Source organism: Rissa tridactyla, chromosome 5 (assembly GCF_028500815.1).
Source record: "Rissa tridactyla isolate bRisTri1 chromosome 5, bRisTri1.patW.cur.20221130, whole genome shotgun sequence".
Taxonomy (NCBI): domain Eukaryota; kingdom Metazoa; phylum Chordata; class Aves; order Charadriiformes; family Laridae; genus Rissa; species Rissa tridactyla.
In genome coordinates, this window is record NC_071470.1 from 47,084,334 (window position 1) to 47,105,748 (window position 21,415).

A 21,415-nucleotide genomic window follows, 5' to 3' on the forward strand; every position below is an offset into this window, starting at 1 on the left:
TAAGGGCAATTCCTGCTTTTAGGCAGTGTAGGAATGGGTTGGCCTGAGTTTTTAAAAGTGTTTTTATTTGGCATGTGCGTTGCATATCAAATCTCTCATAGACTAAGAAGACTCAGAATCAACTGCAGAGTACGTAAAAAGAAGTTACAAAGATGGACTGAAACTGAATGTGAACCCTTATCCAGGTGTCTGAATACTGGTCCATAAAAAAATCTTAAAAGGAAAGAAGTGATGACAAATGATAAGGAATTTGGATCAAATAATCAATAGTATGACAGAATATAATCAAAGTGCTTTGAATATAAGAACCACCATGATTAGGTCTGCTTATATTGCAGGGGAGGAATGGCAGTTGGAAGAAAATATTCCCTTTGTTTTGCTTTGATACCTTGTATTGATACCTTTGCTTTGATACCTTTGATACCTTGTCTTGGCTTTTCTGGCACCTCTGACAGACACACACATTTTGTCTTCCTCCTTTTTGTGAAATCCTACTTTTTCTGTAGAGCTGGAGTAATAGAAGAGGGAAATGGAGCGTCAGAGTTGTTTCCTGAGCACCCGCTGTCTCTGAAGGGCTGCAGCCTTCCAGTTTCAGTCTTCAGACTTTTTTTGGGTAAATAGGACTTCAGAGTAGGGAGGGTATTTTGGAAAGTGCCTGGAATATCAGAGTCTTCTGCATTAATTTGTTAGGTGTACAGAAAAGTAAGAAGTAACTGTAGTTAGACAAACCAAGGCAGTTACAGTGGTGTAACAACCTGTGACCTGGCAGGATGTATTTGCAAATCAGCCTTTCACTGCTTTGAGAGCTGTGTTAGTTCCATGCCTTCTCTCTTCTCTACTTCACAACTAATAGTGAAGCCCGTTGCAAAGCAGAAATTAAAAACTTTATGCATTACAGAAAAAATTATGAGGGTGGGGGTTGTTAATATGTATTTGCCACCTTCAGAAAGTCAGCAATTACAGAATACTCCAAATAGAGTGGATGTTAAATTTCCCTCCATTAGTTGAATTCATAGGTGGACCTCTCTGGGAATCAAAAGGTGGTTCCAGCCCCACTGACCTGTAAAACTGCACTTGCAGGCAAATGTAACTAGAATTCACAACTGAACGTGTCATTCTAAAATGCTCTGAATATTTTATCTGGAATGTCTTACCTATATCCTTTCTGAAGCACTACCATGAAAAGTATTGAAGCAATTCTGTAATTTTTGCAGTCAGTTACTCAATTGCACTCATTTGTACCATGTTAATAGATCAGGATATTATCTTTTTATCACAAATGCGATCATAATTGCCTATTGTAAGTATTGTCATTTTAGTCCTCCTACTTTTAAGTGTTAATATTTTAAACGGAAGGAAGACCAAGTGCTATGTTTCACTACTTCAGGTTCTGCTACTTACTGAATTTACTGGCTGAAAACTTCAGATGAACAAAAGCGGAAGTCTTCCATAGTTTTACAGTTGTCTGTAGTATGGCCTTCCCTTAGCAGTTTACAAACAACAAATAGCACACTTCCATAACTGGAAAACAATAGCCAAAGTTCCTAATTAGCATTGATAAGAGTAATATTGTTATAGTAGAATCATGCATAGATGTTCCACCAGTGTTTTTGAGGTGGTGCTACCAGGCGTAAGCATCTAAAGTGCTAAGACACAGAGCAACTCACCAAAAGTTAAGGCCTACCGTGTATTTCCAAGTGAAGCGTTTAAAAAGACGAGTCCATCTAATGAGAAGACGACACAGCTTTATCAATATTCCATGGCCAAATTTGCCTCACTTTTATTAGATATCCATGTTGTCCTTATTTCAACGATATTTTGAATAAAAAACACTTCAAATGCCTGTCATACTGTTGTTTGAACTTTATGCGTGCTTTAGAAGACGACTTAGCTAAAGATGAGCTTTAACGTTGCATTACTTGAAGGTCAAAGTAAGTACTTATTTATATTTCTACGGAAGGGATTTACATTTATATGTAACACATAGATAGCAACATGATTATTGATGTACATAAAAGTTCAAGATGCTTGGGTTTCTATCGACTGATTTTTTTAAATCTAGCTTTTGAAACTCTTAACCCAAAATTTTTTTTGAAATTCCACTGAAGCTCAGAAACTAATATTCTTCTGAAGATGATGAGACTAATTACATCCTCAGCTAGAAGTAAATTAATAACAGCCATTACGCAAAGAAACAAATACAAAAATGTGTACAAATAAGACACGATCATGATAATTCTGTATCATTTGCTATGTCTCTCTCGGTGTCGGTTTTAAGAAGCCCAACTAAGAATTGAATTGGTCATCAAGTTGAATTGGGGTATCATTTTAGTCTTAATATATGATAACTCGATTGTTTTTTCTATGAACAATTAAGTTTCTTCACACTATTCACAGAGCTGTCATACATAAATACGTATTTACACACCCACACTGCGTGAGAATGGCTGTTGTATTTGAGGGGCAGTACCACTCGAGGTGAAAGTCCTGAAGTTCCTTACAGCAACCGGTCTAGAAAGGCAGGCTAGTCAGAGTCCTCGCTGCTGAAATAGGAGCTGTCGCAGTATTCTGCTGTGTAAAGGAATTTATGAATGGTCGGGTTCATCTTTGGTATCCAGTGTCTTGGCACTAGAAACGTTGAAAGATTGAACAAATCCACAAACACCTTGTATCTGTCACTGAAAAAGACAATTAGAGCAATTAATACTGTGATACCAGCATGAATTTCAAAATCCTCAGGAATCATTCCATCTCTTTTATTTATTTAATGAGGTTTCTGCACTAACCCTCCTCCTGAATATTCCAAAGTAAAAAATCCAATCCTAACTGTTCCTAGGGCATAGCAGATTAGACTTAAAGGAGATACGATTGCTATAGTCACATCTTCTGAAAATGCGGAGTACGGAGAGGCTATAATCTCTAGACCTCCACTCTTGTGGTAGGTATGAAACAGAGTTTATCGAGGAAGAACGTTAACCTGAAATTAAGGAAGTGAGAAGCCTTGCTGAAAAAGATGGTGAATCTTTAATCTTCAAATTCAGTATAACCGACTGCTTTCTCTTCCACTGTCTGTGCTGATGGTTGTGATGGGAATCGTTGCCCACAGCCATACACGGCAGTCACCAGCTATGTGCGGTTTCTCTTTGAAAACAAACCTCAAAGAAGGTCCTCTTAGAAGATGATGTTTTAAACAGCCTTTTTGACATAATGTCGTTCAGGACTGTCAGGACATAGTTGCAGGAATAAAGCTTGAATTGTCTTAACTAGCTGAATCCTCACATTTGGTGTAAAGAAAGTTCTACCCATTCAGAGAGTTCTGTGCTCAGGCCCCAACCATCCCTTTTAAGTTCCTTTTTTGCTTCGTTCAGCAGAAGGAAACATGCTTCTGATTGTTGCCTGCACAGCTTGAGAGTATTAATTACTATCAGCTGTAAGAATATATTCAATCCTACTCTGAAGTACTGTAGGTTGTACGATTAGAGGTGGTGCTAAGGAATAAAGACACTGTCATCAGTTGCACAGTAGACGGGGCTCACTTCCAGCCCGTATCCCCTCATTAACTTGGGCTAGGTTGCACACAAACTAAACAGTGCAGGATTAATATTATTGCTATTACAGTAACGCCTAGATCCCTTGACTGAGAGTTATAAATGGCACTTTGCATGAGTGATCAAAAGGAGTTCTTATTGCCTTAAAAGGCTTAAAATGTATACATGTCAACCTGATAAGTAAGTGTACAACAGCCAGGAGGAAACACTGGAGTCCCAAAAGAGAAAGAGCAGCCCTCTGGCCTCCGATGAGCCGTCTGAAATCCACCCCCTGGCATTAGAGTATCTACAGACTGCATTATTGCAGGTAACGGGGGAAACGCGTTATTCTCACCTCACTGTTGAGCGCAAATACTGGTAGCCTGAGGAGCCTCCGGTGCCAGCCTTGCTGCCAATCATTCTGTGCACCATGCAGACGTGGTTGTCTAAGTAATACAAAAGAAGGACATGGCGCATGTTCGGTGCTAAGACATAACCAAAGGGTCACATCAAGGTGCGTCACGGATATTAAAGATCATACGGAGGCTTTACAGAGATACTGAACTACTAGGTCTTCAGCAATGCAGGAGTTAATTGTGCCACTCTTCAGTCAACTAATACAAAATTATTTTTAATACAGAATGAATACACTTAATTATTTTCCATTATTATGCTGTTAATACAGAATGAATATGAATATGAAATGAATGAATTTGTTTATGGATGTCTAGATAGGGAAGGAGCAGAAGGAATGTTTGCATATGAAAAGTCGTCATGACGACATTTTGGCAGACATTGGAAAAATACATACCTGTCCCTTAAAATTGTTCACCTAACTTAAAGCATGTCATAGAAGTGATAGGTACACCGATGTATCTAACGAGCACAGAAGCAGCTGTTCATTTCCTCTCAGCTGAAGTACAAACGAAAAAACCTCATTCCTCAAGTACAAACTCAGAAGCTCAATTCTAAAACTCTATGTATAAGTTGTCTCAAAGAGGATGAAACAAAACAGTTGACTTGCATCTAAAAGAGGGAGTGTCACCATCAAAAAGTGAAACTTACACCTCCATTTGGTCATGAGCACATCGAGATCCATAAGGGAGGTAAGGAGCTGAAAGGGAACCTGGAAACGAGGCTCCTCCCTTGGAAAATGAAAGGGAAAACAGTGAGACCTCTTCTGATACACTGTATTTTTCAAAGTTTTGCTTCACCAGTGCATAACAGTGACTTAACGTATATTTTTCCTCAATTGGTATTGAGATGTCAGTCGATAATCTAACAAATGCTTCTGCCATGTAAGTCTTGATCTGTGCCTCTCCCCTCATACTTGGAAAAATACTCTAAATCTCTCTAGGACATTTTGTAGAGCAGTTCGAACAAGGCATTTGCTAGTTTCAATCTGAGGAGCAGCATCTGGTCAGGCATGAAGCGTGTGCCCGGGGAAGCCATGTAACCTCCACCCATGAAGATACTCAAAACTCAACTGGACACAGCCCTGAGCAGCCTGATCTGACCTTCAAGTTGGGTCTAACTGATCTGGGTTTTCGTGGAGGGTTGGACTAGGTAACTTTCCAAGTCCTGTTTTAGCCTAAATGAACCTGTGCTGCTGTCCTTAACCTTCACCTCTCCTCCTGCCAGTAAGCATTAAAGGTACATCCTCTAACATTACCTGTAGAAGTAGATCATTAAGGCACCCTTCAGCGCTTTATAAGACAGTCGTCTTTCTCCTGCAAAATACAAGTGTCTTTAGTTACTGATTCTCCCACAAATTTAATGCTATTATGTGATAACATGTATCATGTATAAAAAGTGCATATTGACGTATATTAAAAAAATCTACCTTTACTGAGCAGATGTTCATGGCGTTTTTCATCAAATAAGGAAAGTAATACATCTTTCTGTTTTTGGAATTCAGATAATAAGTCATCTTTTTCTTCCGATTCTGGTTTGGCCTTTGGTATTTAAAACAAAAAACAGATTTTAGTATTCAATACGAAAAATTAAGCACTTGAATGACCCATGATGTAATTTCTGTTTTCATCGTAAGTACTCTCTAAGTTTACATCTTAAATGTAAGAACTGTATTTTCAAACAAGGTAGATGAGTCATTGAGTCACTGTCCTTTAAAAAACACAATTACCACAAAATGTACAATTAAATCGCTGTCAACATAATTCACGTGAATGAGTGTTCAAACAGACTGGCAGCTTATCACTTTTCTTTAGGCCTAGAGGCCTTAAAAACACTTAATTTTCATTTGTTTGAAGTCTGATTTTTTTTTTTTCAAGGCAAAAAGATGACATCCTTGCACAGCTATGGGTAAGAAAATTGAAATAAAAAAAAGTTTAGATAAATTAGAAAGTTATAAACAGATATTCTCAGGAAATCAATTAATTATTATGTTATGGTGCTTTTTTTCCCATTATAAATGTACCTAAAGCTACAGGTCTTACAATATTCAAGGATTTTCTTGTGCTTATTTGCTGGTGTAATTCACATGATCACATGGCAGCAAATCACCAAATCCTGTTAAATAGAAACGGGCTGGTCATAGTGACACTGAATACTCACAGCTCACGGGCACAGACTCTGTGGAGTTTTACTCTGAACTGTAAATGCAAGTTCTAACTAAAAGTAAAGTTGTAGTTTCAGTAAAATCAATTTCAGCCCTTCCATTGATACTGTCTCTTTCCTTTTGCAATAAAATAATCCACGTATCACATGCTTTAAACCACCTTAGATATCAAATTCCAAACTTATTCAGATTTCCTGGAAAAGTTTGCAATTTTTTCTGCTTCTTGCAGACAGTGGCTGCTGACGACTAAGTGGAGTCAGTGAGAAAGTGAGTGGGCCAAAAGTCAAATTGATGTCAGGATGTCATTTTGCCAGCTGTCTTTGCTTATAGCTAGATCAAGAGAATAATATATACCTGCACCAAGGCAAATTCCTCTTCTAGACCTTTTGAAACATTCACTTCAAATTGTCCCCAGAAATCAAATCCTTCTGCGTCAAGTCCTGGAGTTCTTTCCAGCCATGCCTTCAATAATAACAATGATGTGTTCAAACATTAACAATGCAAGCGCATTACCCTAGAATTACAAGTTCTAACAACATAAATGACACTGCTGCAGCTGTTCTGGTTTAATATCCCATAGAGGTGCTTATTGCTGGAGTGAGCATGTCCACGGAGATGACTTACACCTGTGTAATGGTGCGCTGCAAACACACCCACAGGTTCCAGTTTAAATGACCGGTGTTGGAAGACAAAAGCTGTCTCACTCTAAGAGTATCTTTAAAATCAACTCTCTTGTAGGTATAGGAAAACAATCTTATTCCACGTATATAGGATCATTGTTAAGATAAATCTCAGGAGGAGGATACAGAACCATCTCTACAACACATTTTTATCATGTCAGACAGGCTGAATAGTGATCAAGCAGTCTGTCATTAACTTACACCACAATATGTGATGATACAGGACACAAGTTTACTTGGCACTTAGCAAAGCTTTCCCTTTGGTTTCCTTTGGGAATGAAATTGGGGGGGGGGGGGGAGAAATTAGGAATCTTTCTCACTTTAGAGATCACTTAATTTAGCTCCTTCTCATATGGTATTTCTTTTATATTCTGTATCAGGCGTCATTAGACAAATGGGTAAGGCTAATAAGAGTGGATGGTTTTACTGAGGTTTATACTGCATCATTCTTTAGAAAGTTATGTTAATTTTGTGTATGAAAATTATAAGGGAGTTAGAGAAATTACTGTGAGTCATTCGTAACTTTGAGGAAAAAGTCATTAAATCAACATTTGTTAAACACCTTTTCTCCTTTCCATTTTGGGTTTTCATTTTTCCTTTTCTTTTTTTTTAACCTCTCTAGTAGCCATCAGTAACAGTGGAAATATTTTTGAAGTTTTCTTCTAAAAAGGGTTTACAGTCATGAAAACCAATTCAAATGAAACAGTACATTTACTTTCTGAGCTCATATTTCCACAACGCAATTTACTAGTTAACAGTCAGACTTGTCAGACAAGAGGAAATGCTGTGAAAAATCAGTTGGTTTACTAATGACTAAGTCTCTTTCATACAAAATTTGGTAAGAATCCAAAACACAACTGACTGGGAAATTGCCCGCATGCTTGCTTCTCTCAAGGAAGAAGAATTTGTCAGCGACACCAGTGAAGGACATTCTTGGGAGATGGGGGAAAACAAAGCAAGGTCTAAGACAGACGTTGTTACCTCCACCAGTTGCAGTAGTGTTGGTTCTTGCTCCGATTTAAGCAGTAGTTCATAGTCCTGTCCCTTGAAGTTATCCCGATAATGCCTTCTGTTATAGGGGACTCTCAGACTTTGGGGAACACCAATTTTGTTCTCTAGCAAGCGGAACTGCAGGCTCTGAAAACCTGAGGCCGGGCTTAGGTAGTATCTTTGGGAACAGAAGAAAAGATACAAAAATATGGGATATTATTTTACAATGATAGGGTTTTCTGGTTCTCAACAAAATAAAAAAATGCATATTTCACACTTGAAGAATATCAAATAGATATCTGAGCATTTTTTATGGTTGCAATTAAGAAAAAAACCCAAGCTGTTTTAATGCAACTAGAATGTATGTATAACATATTCTAATTTTCTAGCTATACACACACTTATGTTTGTACTGTGTGTTAAAATGGCAGCTTTGTCTGTGTGATGTAAAGGAGGAAACACATCCTTTCCAGACAGAACAAGCAGCTTCACCCCAAATAGCTATTACAAAATTTTCTGTCATTAAAGTGAAAATGAATGCATTTTAAATAGGCTTGTTATACAGAATAATTGCTATGTATACAATAGAATAACATTCAGAAAAAAATTTAGTGGGTTTCGTTTGAGGGATTCATTAATGGGATTCTTTCAGAGTTAAAAAGCGTGACTATGCTGAAAAAAATTATTAATAAAAGTAATCTGAAATCCCATATTCCTAGATAATTGTAATGCACTTTGAATTGGAAATGTAATATTTGGCAGAAACAAATCATTGATTTGATCTTATGTTTTCTTATCGAATGACAGTATGTTGTTGAAAAGCAGAAGCAAGAATGCACCAAAACAGAGGATTAGCCCATGGATTTCCTCTGCTGTAGTGCAATGCAAGAGGATACAGGTGTTTCAGACTTCCACAAGAAGCAAAATTGTAGTTTCATGTACTTTTTAGTTAGGAAACACTAAAAGGCAGAAAGGAAAGGGTACTAAAACAATGCAGAAGTGGATAGGATGCTGGAAGGCACCGAGGTCACGAGTCAGACAGGTCAGGGACACAAGCAGAACAAGAACAGGAAGGCAGACAGCGGATAAAGCTATAACACACGGTAGTGTGGTGGAAGGTCATAGCTGAAGCAAGAGTTAGAAATGCCATGGGAGAAGTGAGGCAAGCCAAGGGATCCCAAAGAAAGCCTGGGCAGAAGAGCTACCAACCACCGGCCCATCCATGCATTGGGCAGCTACTGGAGAGCAGAGGTTATTGAGGAGAAAGAAGAGGAGTCAGCAATGCTTCCTTCATCCACTTGAAGCCCCCAGCACTGCAGACACACTGAAAAGACGATGCAAGGAAACACTATGCAAACCAAGGCAGACAAAATATGTATTTGATAATCTAGGGAGAGCGCATTCTCTCACCCAAGCACTTCTATGATTTGCTATAGAATACGGCTGCAACAGCGCAAAGGTAAGTTTAAAGTAAATTGTTAATGGAACCACGCGCTGTTTCTATTGTTTTAACTTTTTACTCTGAAACCGTTCAGTAGCACCACACAAACATCAGCAACTAACTTGTCCTTCTTTGCTGAGCACTCTGGACTCACACTCAAGCTCAGCTTCTTCTCAATTGACCCTTGCACTCTAACGTCACGGTTGCCTCTCTAAGGTGTGCTCTCACCTTACTGAATGATGCACGTACTAGAAGCTGCCAAGGCACATGCAAAATTCACAACCAGTTCTAAGGATGGGAAATACCAGTTTGTGGATTACCATGGAGGAATATAAATATTTACCTGAATTCAAAGAAGTCCAATGCAGTCATAGTTTCCAAAACCGAGAACTGTTCCACAAGTAATTTCATAATCATTGAAATTCTGTTCATTCGAGTAATAACCTTCAACATGTTCCTCTCATCTCTCACCTGTAGAAAAAATAAGGATCATAACCAGACAGAATGGTGTTCTCTTTATATTCTACCTATTTATTTCAGGGCTTTTCATTGTTGTACATCACTATAGTTCACAAGTGCTTTCCACATGAAATCCATAGCAGCAGAATCTCATATTGAATAGAGAGCCTTGTTTTTAAGTGAAGCTATAATTTTAAAAGAATGAAATCTGTTTTTCTCTGACTGATAATATATTACAACTAGGCCAAATACATAGGATTTTTTTTTCTTTTCAACATTTCTGACTGAAACAAAAGTCACCTCAAGAAATTATCTTCTACACCAAAATCATTTATATCGTTATCAGTTCCAATGATTATAATGCTATTTTCAATGATATATGATATAATATGATAATTATATTATGCTTTCTATTCCAATCACTTCTATAATCATTTCCACTACTGTGAAAGAAGAAGTTATAAGGCAGGTCGAGAAAGAGAATAAGAGGTATTATACCGCTCCTGAGAGGTACGTCAGGAGAGCGCATCTAAAAAGATGTTCATCAGAGATGTGCATTTGCAAGCAGAGGAAAACAGAGAACACTGCATCTGGTAGGATATTAAAAATATTAAATGGAAAACTCAGAAGCTTTCTTCTGGCAAAAGTTGAACATTTTGCCTGCAGAGGATTCTGCTAAAATTCCTATTAGCTTAATTGGAATCAAATTTCTCTCTAAGATCAGGGCATGCAACCAGAAAATACCAAACTACAAAAATGAAAGATGATAACCATTTCCTTAATCATTTTGCTGTCTACTTAGCCTTAACATTGGCATTTCAAAATCTGATTATAAGCGACGTTCCATTTTTCACAAAAATAAATAATGAAAAATTATTCTACTTAAGAGGAACTTATTTGATCGGTTATAATTTGATATAATGTTCAACTAAAGAGCCAACAAAATTATGAATGTGGAGGACAACAAAAAACATTTTCATTGGACATTATGATAAAAAGGTCCCTTCTTTCAGTCTGGTCTATTTTCAAATTTTCTTCATATACACACACTCATGACGTTAAAGGTATTCCTCAAATTACATGCAGTCAGCCTTTTTTTGTGGATGTAGTATCAGGTCAGGAGTTTTTCTTTGTTATCTGTTGTTATGAGGTGTGTTTAGCTTTGGGGAAATGGTTAGAGATGTTCAAAGTATTATTGTTATATTTGTAATTTTCAGAAATTATCATACAATTGTACATTCTGATTTTGATTATTGCTTTTCTGTTGGATTTCATGATACACAACTACTGAAAAGAGTTTTCCTTTTCTTTAGCAGGTATTGGATGGAAGGATATAGTCATATACTTCAAAAAGTTGAACAAAGGCAGGAGTGACTTTTCAACATAAAAATATCTGTTAGCCCTCTGGTTTTCAGTTTTGCCTCTGAGCATGCTTCTTCTGCAGTAGAATATTCCCAAGGTAAGTTTTTCCAGTTATCAGCATCTGCAGTTTTTGCAGATCAAATGTCTGTACTATTAGGATATAAGAGCCACTCAGCCAAATTTCACTGGTTTTGGGTTTTTTTAATGCCGTTTTCAAAAAAGAGCACATGTTGCTTTAGTAAAGCCAAATATATCAGGCTGGAAGGCAGGAGGCAAGAGAGGGCTGGTTTTTCCTAAAATGAATATTTGCTCTTAACTTACGTGGCCATTTTGAAAGATCACCCGCACAGAGTCCATTTCCCACAGAATCTGCTTAAACCAAAGTTCATAAGCTACAACAAAAAAGGAGTTGTTAGCATTAACTTTAGCATTACTTTGGTTTTTTTTCGTAGCGTTTAAGAAGTAAAACTTACATTTTGATTTGAAATGGGTAGCCTACATTTGCACTGCTGGCGTATAAAAAGATGCTGATACACAAATGAATTACCTGTTGCAGTATGCTGTCCTTTACCTATATTGTTACATGAAATAATCTAATGTTGAGAATGCTGACAGATTTTTTTTAAAGCATGCCTTACGCATCAGATATTTGATGTACAGAATGTTCACTACAAAAGGGGGAAGAGAAAATCTAGATCTGATATTCCAACAAAAGCTAACCCCAGAGCTGCTTACAACCTTTATGTCACCTACATGTTTACTGTCAATAACAGGAAAATGTCATCAGGCCAGTGCCTGCAAAACACGTGGATATTAGGGAGCACATAATCACTATGCTGGCTTCTAGACAGCCTTTGGATGGTTAAAGCTTGATTGAAGTTTCAGAGGGGGCACAAGCCAACACACAAAATTTGGCTACAATAAGCTGCACAGTGGCTTGTTACTAAGACAGAGAATGTGTTTCACCACCTTAATTTCTCTAGAAACAGAACCAGAACAGTTTACCAAATCCAAAGTTTATATTTATGGCTTCGTAAGCAGTGTTGATTGCAGCCTTACAAATGATATAGGGATACATACAAACATAAATGCACATAAGAGACAGAGCAATTGTAGTGATCGTGTCTAAAATGGAAACAAATTGTGCATTGCTTGTTTCAGTACCAAATAACTCCCCGTGGCAAACACACCAGTCAGCCACCCTGAACTTCTCCCAACCACCTACCTTGATGCGTCACAATGAAAAGATGCTCATCATGGATTTTTTTTCCTTTCTTCTCACTCTGAAGTTCTTGAGCATTCAATATTTTGTTCAGCTTAAAAATAAAGACAGGACTGTGTTGTAAAGCTCTCGATTCTGCTAATAGCAATGGTAGTCCTACTGTGTACAGCTAATATTTAAGGATAATATTTAAAAAAACCCAAACATATATAGGCCTCATATTCCAGGCTGTATGAGAAGTTAGACTAAATGGTCTCAGGTGTCATTTTTACTTTTTAAATTAAAAAATAAAAAACTTGCCTAAAAAGAAAAGTTTAGGTACCTCAAGTAATAAAGTTTGGAAAATCATTTTAATTATATTTTTATTTCTAAAAAGGAGAAAACAAAATATCCAGCATGTTTTCCAGATCTTGCATCTATATTGTTGTGTTCCATGACGATGGAGTTCCTATAGTAAAAGTCTGGGTAATTATGCAATAACATCTACACAAGAGCTCTGATTTGAGGCTGTACCAGTTATTTCAGTTCTGGTATTACTGATTTTTTTACTGAGTCAAATTTACAATCTAATCATAATCGTTTTAAAATAAATCTTTGCAAGATTCCATGTAGAATGTCAACAAATCAGTCTTCTGTTCACAAGCACAGAGTAATTCCACTCATTTCAGTTCATGCTGTCACCAAAAAAAAAAAGTCTAGATTCTTTTATTACTTATGGCGTTTTATTTTTACTTCTTTCTAATTACTTCTAGTTGTTGCGGTTCTTTGTTTGAGGTTTTTTTGTGTCCACCCCTAGTCAACATCCCACCCCCTTGACTTCTGCAATATATTTTTTCTGCCAAACATTCTGGGCTTTCACGCAATAATTCGGAGAAGTTGCACATGGCCTGCTGACGTGGAGAAATTGCCAAGTGGTGATTGTCAGACCAAATAAAGCCTTTTGTGGTGCACCACTTTACATTTTAGGTTTACCAAAATAAATAATTCCCTACGAAACCCCCCAAAATATCCAGCTTCCCTGCAGTTTGAGAAGCCATCCCGCAGTCCACCTGCACCATCCCAGTTGAGACAGACGCCTGTGCCCATGAATAGACATGGAGAGCTCAGGTAGACGAAGGGCTCTTGGGGTCCTGTCTTAGGGACTGGCTGACTGCTGGGAGAAGCATTAATCACAGATCCTGTCTCAAGTGTTAAGAGAGACCAGGGCGATAAACATGCAACTCTTAAACTTACTTGTAGGTAGTCTCCATAGACAAGTCCACCTCTGCTGGCTTTATTTATCCCTTCTTGTGATTTATCATCTTTTTCATCTTCCAAAGATAGCTTGCTAAATCTAAGAAGAAAATTAAGTAAATATATAAGCTATCTAATTAAAGGGCTATGAATATGCCTGCCTTTTTACTAACAGGTGCATCTACAATTCAAACAATTATTTGTTTTGAAAATATGAACCACTAAAGCAGGATTTTGAGAAAAACAGTTCACTTAGAAACATAGCTTGTCACAGTAACGGCTGGTAGTGTTACATCTAGTTCATTAAATAACAAGTGCTCAGACAAGTCCTTGTACAATCTCCTTTCCTTTAGCGATAGCTACAGCTGTCTATCATTAATTCCTCTCTGAGCTTTCATATTTTAACATTATATCATTTGAACTAACGTTATGAAGCAAAATACAGGGATGAGGGACTCACAGGTAGCTGTTCCCCGCGAAGGGGCACCCGCTCATGATTCCAGGACCTGAACTCGCTGGGCTGCGCACCAGGGAATGTACTCCGTTAGTGTTCCCAAATCCGCTGCAGTTGCCTTATATGTAACCTTATCTCACCACCTAGGCCAACCCCCAGATTCTCCTCCTTAGTCCTCAGCCCATCCCTGCTATTCAATAATTACAGAAACTATCGCGGCACAAAGGTCAATAAGTCCATGTGCCATTGGCTTTCCAGGTTTGTGTTGGTTTTTTTTTCCAGATAGTCAAAACAGGAACGGCTGGCATACTTGCTTTGTCCTATGGCACACACTTTTTGTGCTTTTTACTGCAAGGTGTCTGTCGGTTGCTTCTTTGAGGACCGAGGCAGATGTAAGGGGTAAATCAATGAGAGGTCTGTGTCTGAGAAAAAGGCAATATTTAATAAATTCAGCAATTGTTAAAGTCGGTCTTTAATTTGCCGCCCTTTGTACCAACATACTTTTAGTTTTAAAAAGTGAAACATATGGAAAGAGGACGGTAAGGTAAGGAGAACATATTTCTATGGCAGACTGAATAATACTTGTAAGAGATCTCAAGTAATACACATACTTCCAAAAAATGCACACAGATTAAGTAAAAGAACTAAAAATAATCACGCACATCCCATGCTATTTTTCCAGTCGTTTAATTCATGAAAATTTCTTAATTTTATTTCCTCACAGAAAAGTTTCACTCTCATTTGTTGACAAATGTTACCCAATTCTGTTTAATCATCAGTTTAACATGTAACTAGTGTGCACTTCTTTCCTGCTTGCCAGGCTTTTCCGAAAAAAACAAAAAAAAAAAAAAAAAAGAAAAAAAAGAAAAAAGTTAATGCTCAGTTTTACTGCAAACAAAGCTACAGGGCCCCTGTGACCCCAGACCATTTGCTCTCTGCAAGACTTACGCTGCTTACCGATGTCTGTGTGGTGGTTTCAGCTGTTCTAGTCACTTAAGAGTAGCTGGCTCATAAAAAAAGTCATACGCAGTGCATGGGTGATGGGATGTACACCTTGCTAAGCCAGATGCCGTATGTCAGGCTGGACAAATATTAGCTTAAAACTAAGCTAAGCCACAAGAAAAGTAGGACCCCACTGAGGCAACCTGTCAGCAAGCTCAAGGTGTCCTTCCTTCATGCTGTAAAACCTGACAGAGTAAAATAATCCTCTCACCACACACATCTATAAACCTGCTTAGCATACAGGCAAGTAGAGATGAAGGTGAAGACTGTGCACTGGCACATACATGTTAAAAACTGTGCTTTTCACCATCCCGTTTGCACTCAAACAGCTTGATTACAAATGTAATAATAAAGTCGCTCGCTGTACTATTACCTTAAGGCATGGACAAGGAAGGTTTACCTTATCATTTCTATACACCTTCACCTGAAACATCAAGATTGAGCCTCCACAGTGAAATCAAACTTTCTGTTGCCTTTTCTCACGGCACAAGCAAAGAAAGAGGGTGAACCCAGTAAAAATAAGGACAGTTGAAAAATATTGAACTCTCAACCTCACCAAAGAAGTTACTGTCTGTTTTCTTGCACAGATTTAGTTTCTTCTGTGGGACACAGAGCATTAAAAAACTTCCAGAGCAACAGCCTCTGACTTGCAGCCTTTGTATTGCCTACCCAGTAGAAGAAGGACTTTGAAGTCTCAGAACCCTTTTAAACTGTGCTTAACAAAACATTAACTACCTATTTGGGAAGTAATACTACCCTTAATTGGTTCAGCATTATCAAACTCTCTCAAAAATCTAGCTGAATATACTATCTGTACCAAGCACTATACAAACCCCCTTCTGATTCAGCAACAGACGCGCTTCAGTCAATCAAATAAATCAGCCAGAATACAATGATTTAGAAAGTTGTTTCCAGTATTTCCAACACGGTCAAACTCTCTGTTTAGGGACCTCATAGCTGATTGGTCCCAAAGCACCTCCATCCGAAAAACCACCAGCCTAGTATCACTTGTGAAACTTGACAATGCAAATGAAACACATCCACTACTCATTGCTCTTGCTTGATGACCATGTTCACTTTCTCCTGTTAAACTCTCTTGCGCGGGTGCATATAGAAGGCTTGGCGGTCCCCAGGACCCTCCTGCTGAGGGGACGTTCCCAAGCATCTCCGAGTCCCTTATCATCAATATCTGCCTTTCCATCAGTTCCCCTTGTATTTCACCAGCAACCAAGAATCTTATGATATACATGAGAGGATTCAAAAACACCATTCTCCAAATCATCAGAAAACTGCAAAGACATTGGAAAAAAGAATCATGAGCAGTTTGTTTCAAGCCCACAGTTGGGCCACCAATACATTCTTCTAACCACAACACCATGCTTTGATTTAAAATAGGAAACAAAAGTATCTTTTGCAGTGCTGTCAATACATGAAACACTTTTCAAAATGTTCACTCAGATCCTAGGAAAAAACCCAACAACTTAACAATTCCTTTCCATGGCAGAGATAATTAAAAATAAGTAAGCTTTTACTTTCATACACAATGCAGAATGAAGATGGTAAGCTCAAGTTCTGTATTTTTATGAGAAGCCAAAACCAAATATGTGTTTAAGAAGAAAAAGACTATCTGGTAAATTTGTTTAAAAATGTTTTTAGCATCTAAAGTGTATGCTCTATATACTTTGTATATACTTTGTAAATTGAATACTACAGACTACATTCTTTCATTGAATGCAAAACCATGTTTATCAGACAAATCATATGAAGGCTTTGATTTTGCACGCAAGCTAGAAATAATTTGCTCTCTTTTCTACCTCTCATAGGTAACCCTGACTGAAATAAATGTTCAGTATAAAATGTGCGTAAGTTCAATCAGTCTGATGCTGCAGTAATTTAACAGTTCATGTTTCATTTTGAAAACTAGAAATGTTGGAAGTGGCTTCATGTTAACTTCTTGAGTAAAAGCCTTACCTCTCCCCTGCCCTGCCTCAAAAACAAGCAAACAAATTGAGACCCCTGTATTCATCTTTTACAGAGAGAAGCAAAAGCAAGTATGGGACTGAAAGTTGGTAACTCCGCCCTGCATTGCACATCTAGCTGGGGCAAGCTCTGTAGATTGACCATTTCCTGAAAAGCTGGCTAATATTATGGATAATATTATCCTTGCAACCATTCATTTAAGGAAATATAATCTCATGCTAGTTGAGTTCTGCTCTCTGGCCATTCCAACTACAACAGACTTCAAACTGTCCAAGAGCAGTGGAAAAAGAAACCTTGAAACCCCCTGAAATAAACCCATAGACAATACAGAACTATCACTCATTGATCTTACCGGCTACCTTCATGTGATCTCAGTAAGGCTTCACAAGCGTGTAATGAACCTGGTACTAAAAAGAATTTTTAAAGAGTGACTTGTACTACCTGATTATGAAATTGCCTGTTGGCAGTGTAGATGATAGCACAGATTGAAAGAGCCCTCAGGTTTGGGTCAACTCAGAGCCTTCAACTCTGGTTTGGCTGCAAAGACCCTTAGAAATAGATGTGCTTTTGCCGTGCTGCTCAAATTTGGGCATCATTGTAGGGACCTGGGTTTTCTTTGAGTGGTTTGAGTGGCTTTTATGTCCTGACAGGAGTTTTACAGCTACTTTGCCATCTCTTTATAGTAAGATAATCATAAATGAGTCTTGATGAAAAAACTCTTCCATGTGAATATATCTGAAAGCAAAACATAGCCTTCATTTTAATTGACGGTATTACTTTTTTCTCAAAATGCGCCACCATTTCTCTTTTTCATGCTGAACACTCAGACCACATAGGAGCAGATGTAACCACACACGCAGCTTGCTGTTCATGCTGTGGATGACTGAGCAAGGCTATGAAAACCAAGAGTGTGTGCACACCCTTGAGCTTTCATTTATTTATTTACTTTTAATCCTTGAAAATCAGACAGAGAGACTTCTGTTCATCCCAGAAATATATCAGAGAACTCTAACCTTCAGCAGAGTGAGAACATTCTGCTTCATGACTGGGACAAATACAAGGCAAAAAGTTAAACACAGCAGAAAAAAAAACTCCACAGGTTCCCAGAACTGTACTTCATGGCCTTCAAATGAACTGTCGTGGCCTTCATAACTAAGTATGGGAATTGTTAAGCACCCTTCTTAATCCACCCTCGTCCTCTTATTTTGTTTACCTCCCCTTCCCAATTGTTGTTGTCATGGGGTGCTGGGCTAGCTTTGCTCATCTCGGCTGTAACAAGGTCGCAGAGCAGAGAATAACTGAACCTACTTGGACAGAAAAAGTGAGTTGTAAGGGCAAAAAGGGGAGCGTCCTTCTAGCCTGGCCAAGCAGAGGTTTGATGTGAGGCAGAGGTAGCCCGTAGCATATTTTGTAGATACAGATGGAACCAAGAGTCTGCATGTTCTTACTGTGTGGAGCTTTATGTCTAAAACATTAGTCTGATGAGGACAGGTAGGTAAGAATGACCTCCTACATAGTATTGTGAAGCCAACAAGAGTCTTCCCTCCTGCTAAATTAGAAGTGACCTGTTCACCCAAGCCAAATCTCAAGTTATCTTACATGAAATCACTTATGGAGAATTAAAAATGCACACATAAATGGTTTGGACGGTGTCACACATTCTTCTTCTCAAACTTTCATTCTGATTACAAAATCATCACAGATAAATTTGTTTTTCCAATGTTCATTAACTTGAACAAAGAGCTTGGAGACCTTCTGGCTACAAACAAATGACGCTTGAAGCTTCCCAACACTGTCGTCCCAGAATTACAGACTAGGAGTTATCCAGCACAGATGGCTTCTACCTACATAACAGTGGCTGCAGTGAGTTGGATAAAAGATCCAAGTAGGTCATGCCATGCTGAAGACTTTCTAGTAGAAAGTAGCAGGTGTCTTGGGAAGAGCTATTAGAACAAAACAAAGAATCAAACATTCAAAAAAAAAAAATGCAAAACCACCACAACAAACAAACAAAACCAAAAAAACACCACAACAAACAAACAAAAAAAGCCCAACCAAGAAAACCGACCACTAAGAAGCAAGCTTACAGTGAGGTAATTCCCCAGTATCTCCACCTAACTTTCCAATGCTGATAGTCCAGGACTTCCTAAAATACTTGTGTCCTTGCATTTAATAACCCTTCATCTGTGAATCCACAGCTTGCAGCAATGAGTTCCATAACTGAAGCATGTATCATGTGGATGAGTATTTTCCTGTGCTAGTTTCAAACTTCCTCCCAAGTAATCAAATAATTTTAATTCCCATTTGTTACTAAGCCATGGCTTATGAGAAATAACTGTACTATGCCTTTTAGTCTCAGTTACCCTTTTCTGCACTTGTGCAGATTCTGTTGCGACCTTTTTGAGATGAAAAGTTCAAAAGGCAAATATCTTTTTGATTTATAGATGTGAGCATACAAGATGAGTTATTTCCATAATATTATACTGATGAAGTGTTTGTCTCTTGGATAAAACTGCAACTATAATAGTGAAATGCAGCTACTGGTAGGTTTTGGTTGACAAGGTTCACCCAATTTGCACAGGTGAACTTCCAGCCTAAGCCAGAACCTCACTGTGCTGTCTGCTATACAAACACTGAACAAAAATCACTTTCCCAGCCAATTTAATGATATAACAAGAGACAGACAGGTGAATAAATACATATAAAAGGAAGGTAAAGAGAAGAAGATAAATATGTCACCAGAACATGTCGTCTGCTCAAATGAGTGTTTTGTTATTTTCAAAACTGAAATTGCTATTTAAGTAGCATTTGAAATTAACAGTCTGCTTTAAGAAAAATAAAATTTAGTGACTCAAGACTAAAACAAACAAGCTTAAGCTTGATGCAATATTAATAATCCAATCAGACATTTGTATCTGGGGGAGGAACAGAGCTCAAGGTCTTGCAAACTACAAACAAAGAGAAGAGATAGTGCTGCAAGGATTTTATTTTATTTTTTTTTAATATTGTATTTGTTCTACTTCTTAAACACAAATAACTGTGTTGTCACTTCTCAGCATACCTTTAACTCCCATTTACGTTTCACACATCCCAGCACAATCCCTCCCCTACTATCTATCATTTGTGGCTCGGCAGAATGCAGCAGAGTTTCTACCACATTGCATGGTATCTGGCCCTGTTAATGCTGGTACCAAATCTCCTGCCCCAACCTGTGCTTAAAAAGGAACTCTTCTTAGATTACCACCAGTCCCTCCTACACCTGTATTTTCTAAATATACAGCACTCATGTTGATTGTGCTTTCACTGATTCCCTGCGAGCTGTACTCCAACGGTGAAGCAGCCTGCTCTCTGAATTGTCCCAGACAAACAATTTATCTTCCTCATGTTCTGACTGATAATTACTTCCCAACTATGGATAAAACGTTCTTTCACTGTTATTGCCAAAACTCCCTCCTTTCATCAATGAAATGTATCAAATCAGCCAAAACTATAAACTCAGGAAAAACAAAAAATCTTGAATACATGCCACAGAGTTGTCCCAAAGCCAACCTATCCTCTTTTAATGCCTTGCAGCCACAGAATTGCAATTCTTTAGTATAGGAAGGCTGTTGGTTTTCCCCTCCTAAACACCTGGATCCTCGTTACCAGTCAGTGAAATCAAAATCTGGAGCCAGAAGCTACTCCCCATGCCTCCACGTGGCTCAATTCGTGCTGCTGCTTACCCCATGGCACAGCTGGCTAGCAAGTGCAAAGGGCTGGTTCAGGACAAACGCTGATAACAATTTGCTAATCTGATGCTATTCAGTATTATCATTAATGGCTAGGATGATGGAATAGGTTGCACACTTCTCATATTGACAAATGAGAACAGCCTGGCAGGTATAATAGCATGCTGGCAGATGGGGGCTAGAATTCAAAATTATCTTAATGCACTGAAATAGATTATGTGCAGCTTCAGTGATGCAAAGGGTAGTTCTTTGAACTTCAGCTGTGACAACCAAACTAGCAAATATGACATTCTTTAGAAATTATCTGGGCATTTCAGATATTTAAAAATCACCTGTTAAGGAACAAAAGGCAAAACTGTGAAAAGAACAAAATTTATACTGGAAGTTTTCCACATGGCATGGAAACCCTCCTCTCCATCCAGCATCAGAAAGGATTTGTCAGTTGTATTATGTCCTGGGGACCACTCTTCAAGAAAGATAAGACCACTTGGAAACAGATCAGAAAAGAATGGCAAGAACAACAAATGTTTGGTGTAAAAAATACAGCCCATTAAGAGAATTACACTTGACCTATGTGACTAATAGAAGACTGTGGGGAAAAGTGATAAATACTTGTCCTTCAAAGGGAAGAATAAAAAATAATTTTCCATATATAGTGGGATGGAAAAAGGAGCAACCAGTTCAAATTATGGCAAGATACAACAGACATAAGAAAACAAAAAATAAAGACACTTCTAGTATCTGCAGAGCACTAGAAAA

General features: G+C 38.1%; 1 protein-coding gene across 1 annotated transcript; it reads right to left on the reverse strand.

The window, feature by feature from the left end:
• Positions 1-2,524: 2,524 nt before the first annotated feature.
• Positions 2,525-14,108, reverse strand: TDO2 (tryptophan 2,3-dioxygenase). Its single transcript, XM_054203386.1, has 12 exons — positions 13,953-14,108; positions 13,493-13,592; positions 12,263-12,353; positions 11,359-11,429; positions 9,560-9,687; positions 7,767-7,953; positions 6,460-6,567; positions 5,371-5,482; positions 5,200-5,257; positions 4,593-4,672; positions 3,883-3,973; positions 2,525-2,678 (listed from the first exon to the last, which is right to left on the reverse strand). The coding sequence occupies exons 1-12, from the start codon at positions 13,985-13,987 to the stop codon at positions 2,525-2,527; spliced, it is 1,215 nt and encodes a 404-aa protein (XP_054059361.1). The 5' UTR covers positions 13,988-14,108.
• Positions 14,109-21,415: the final 7,307 nt, after the last annotated feature.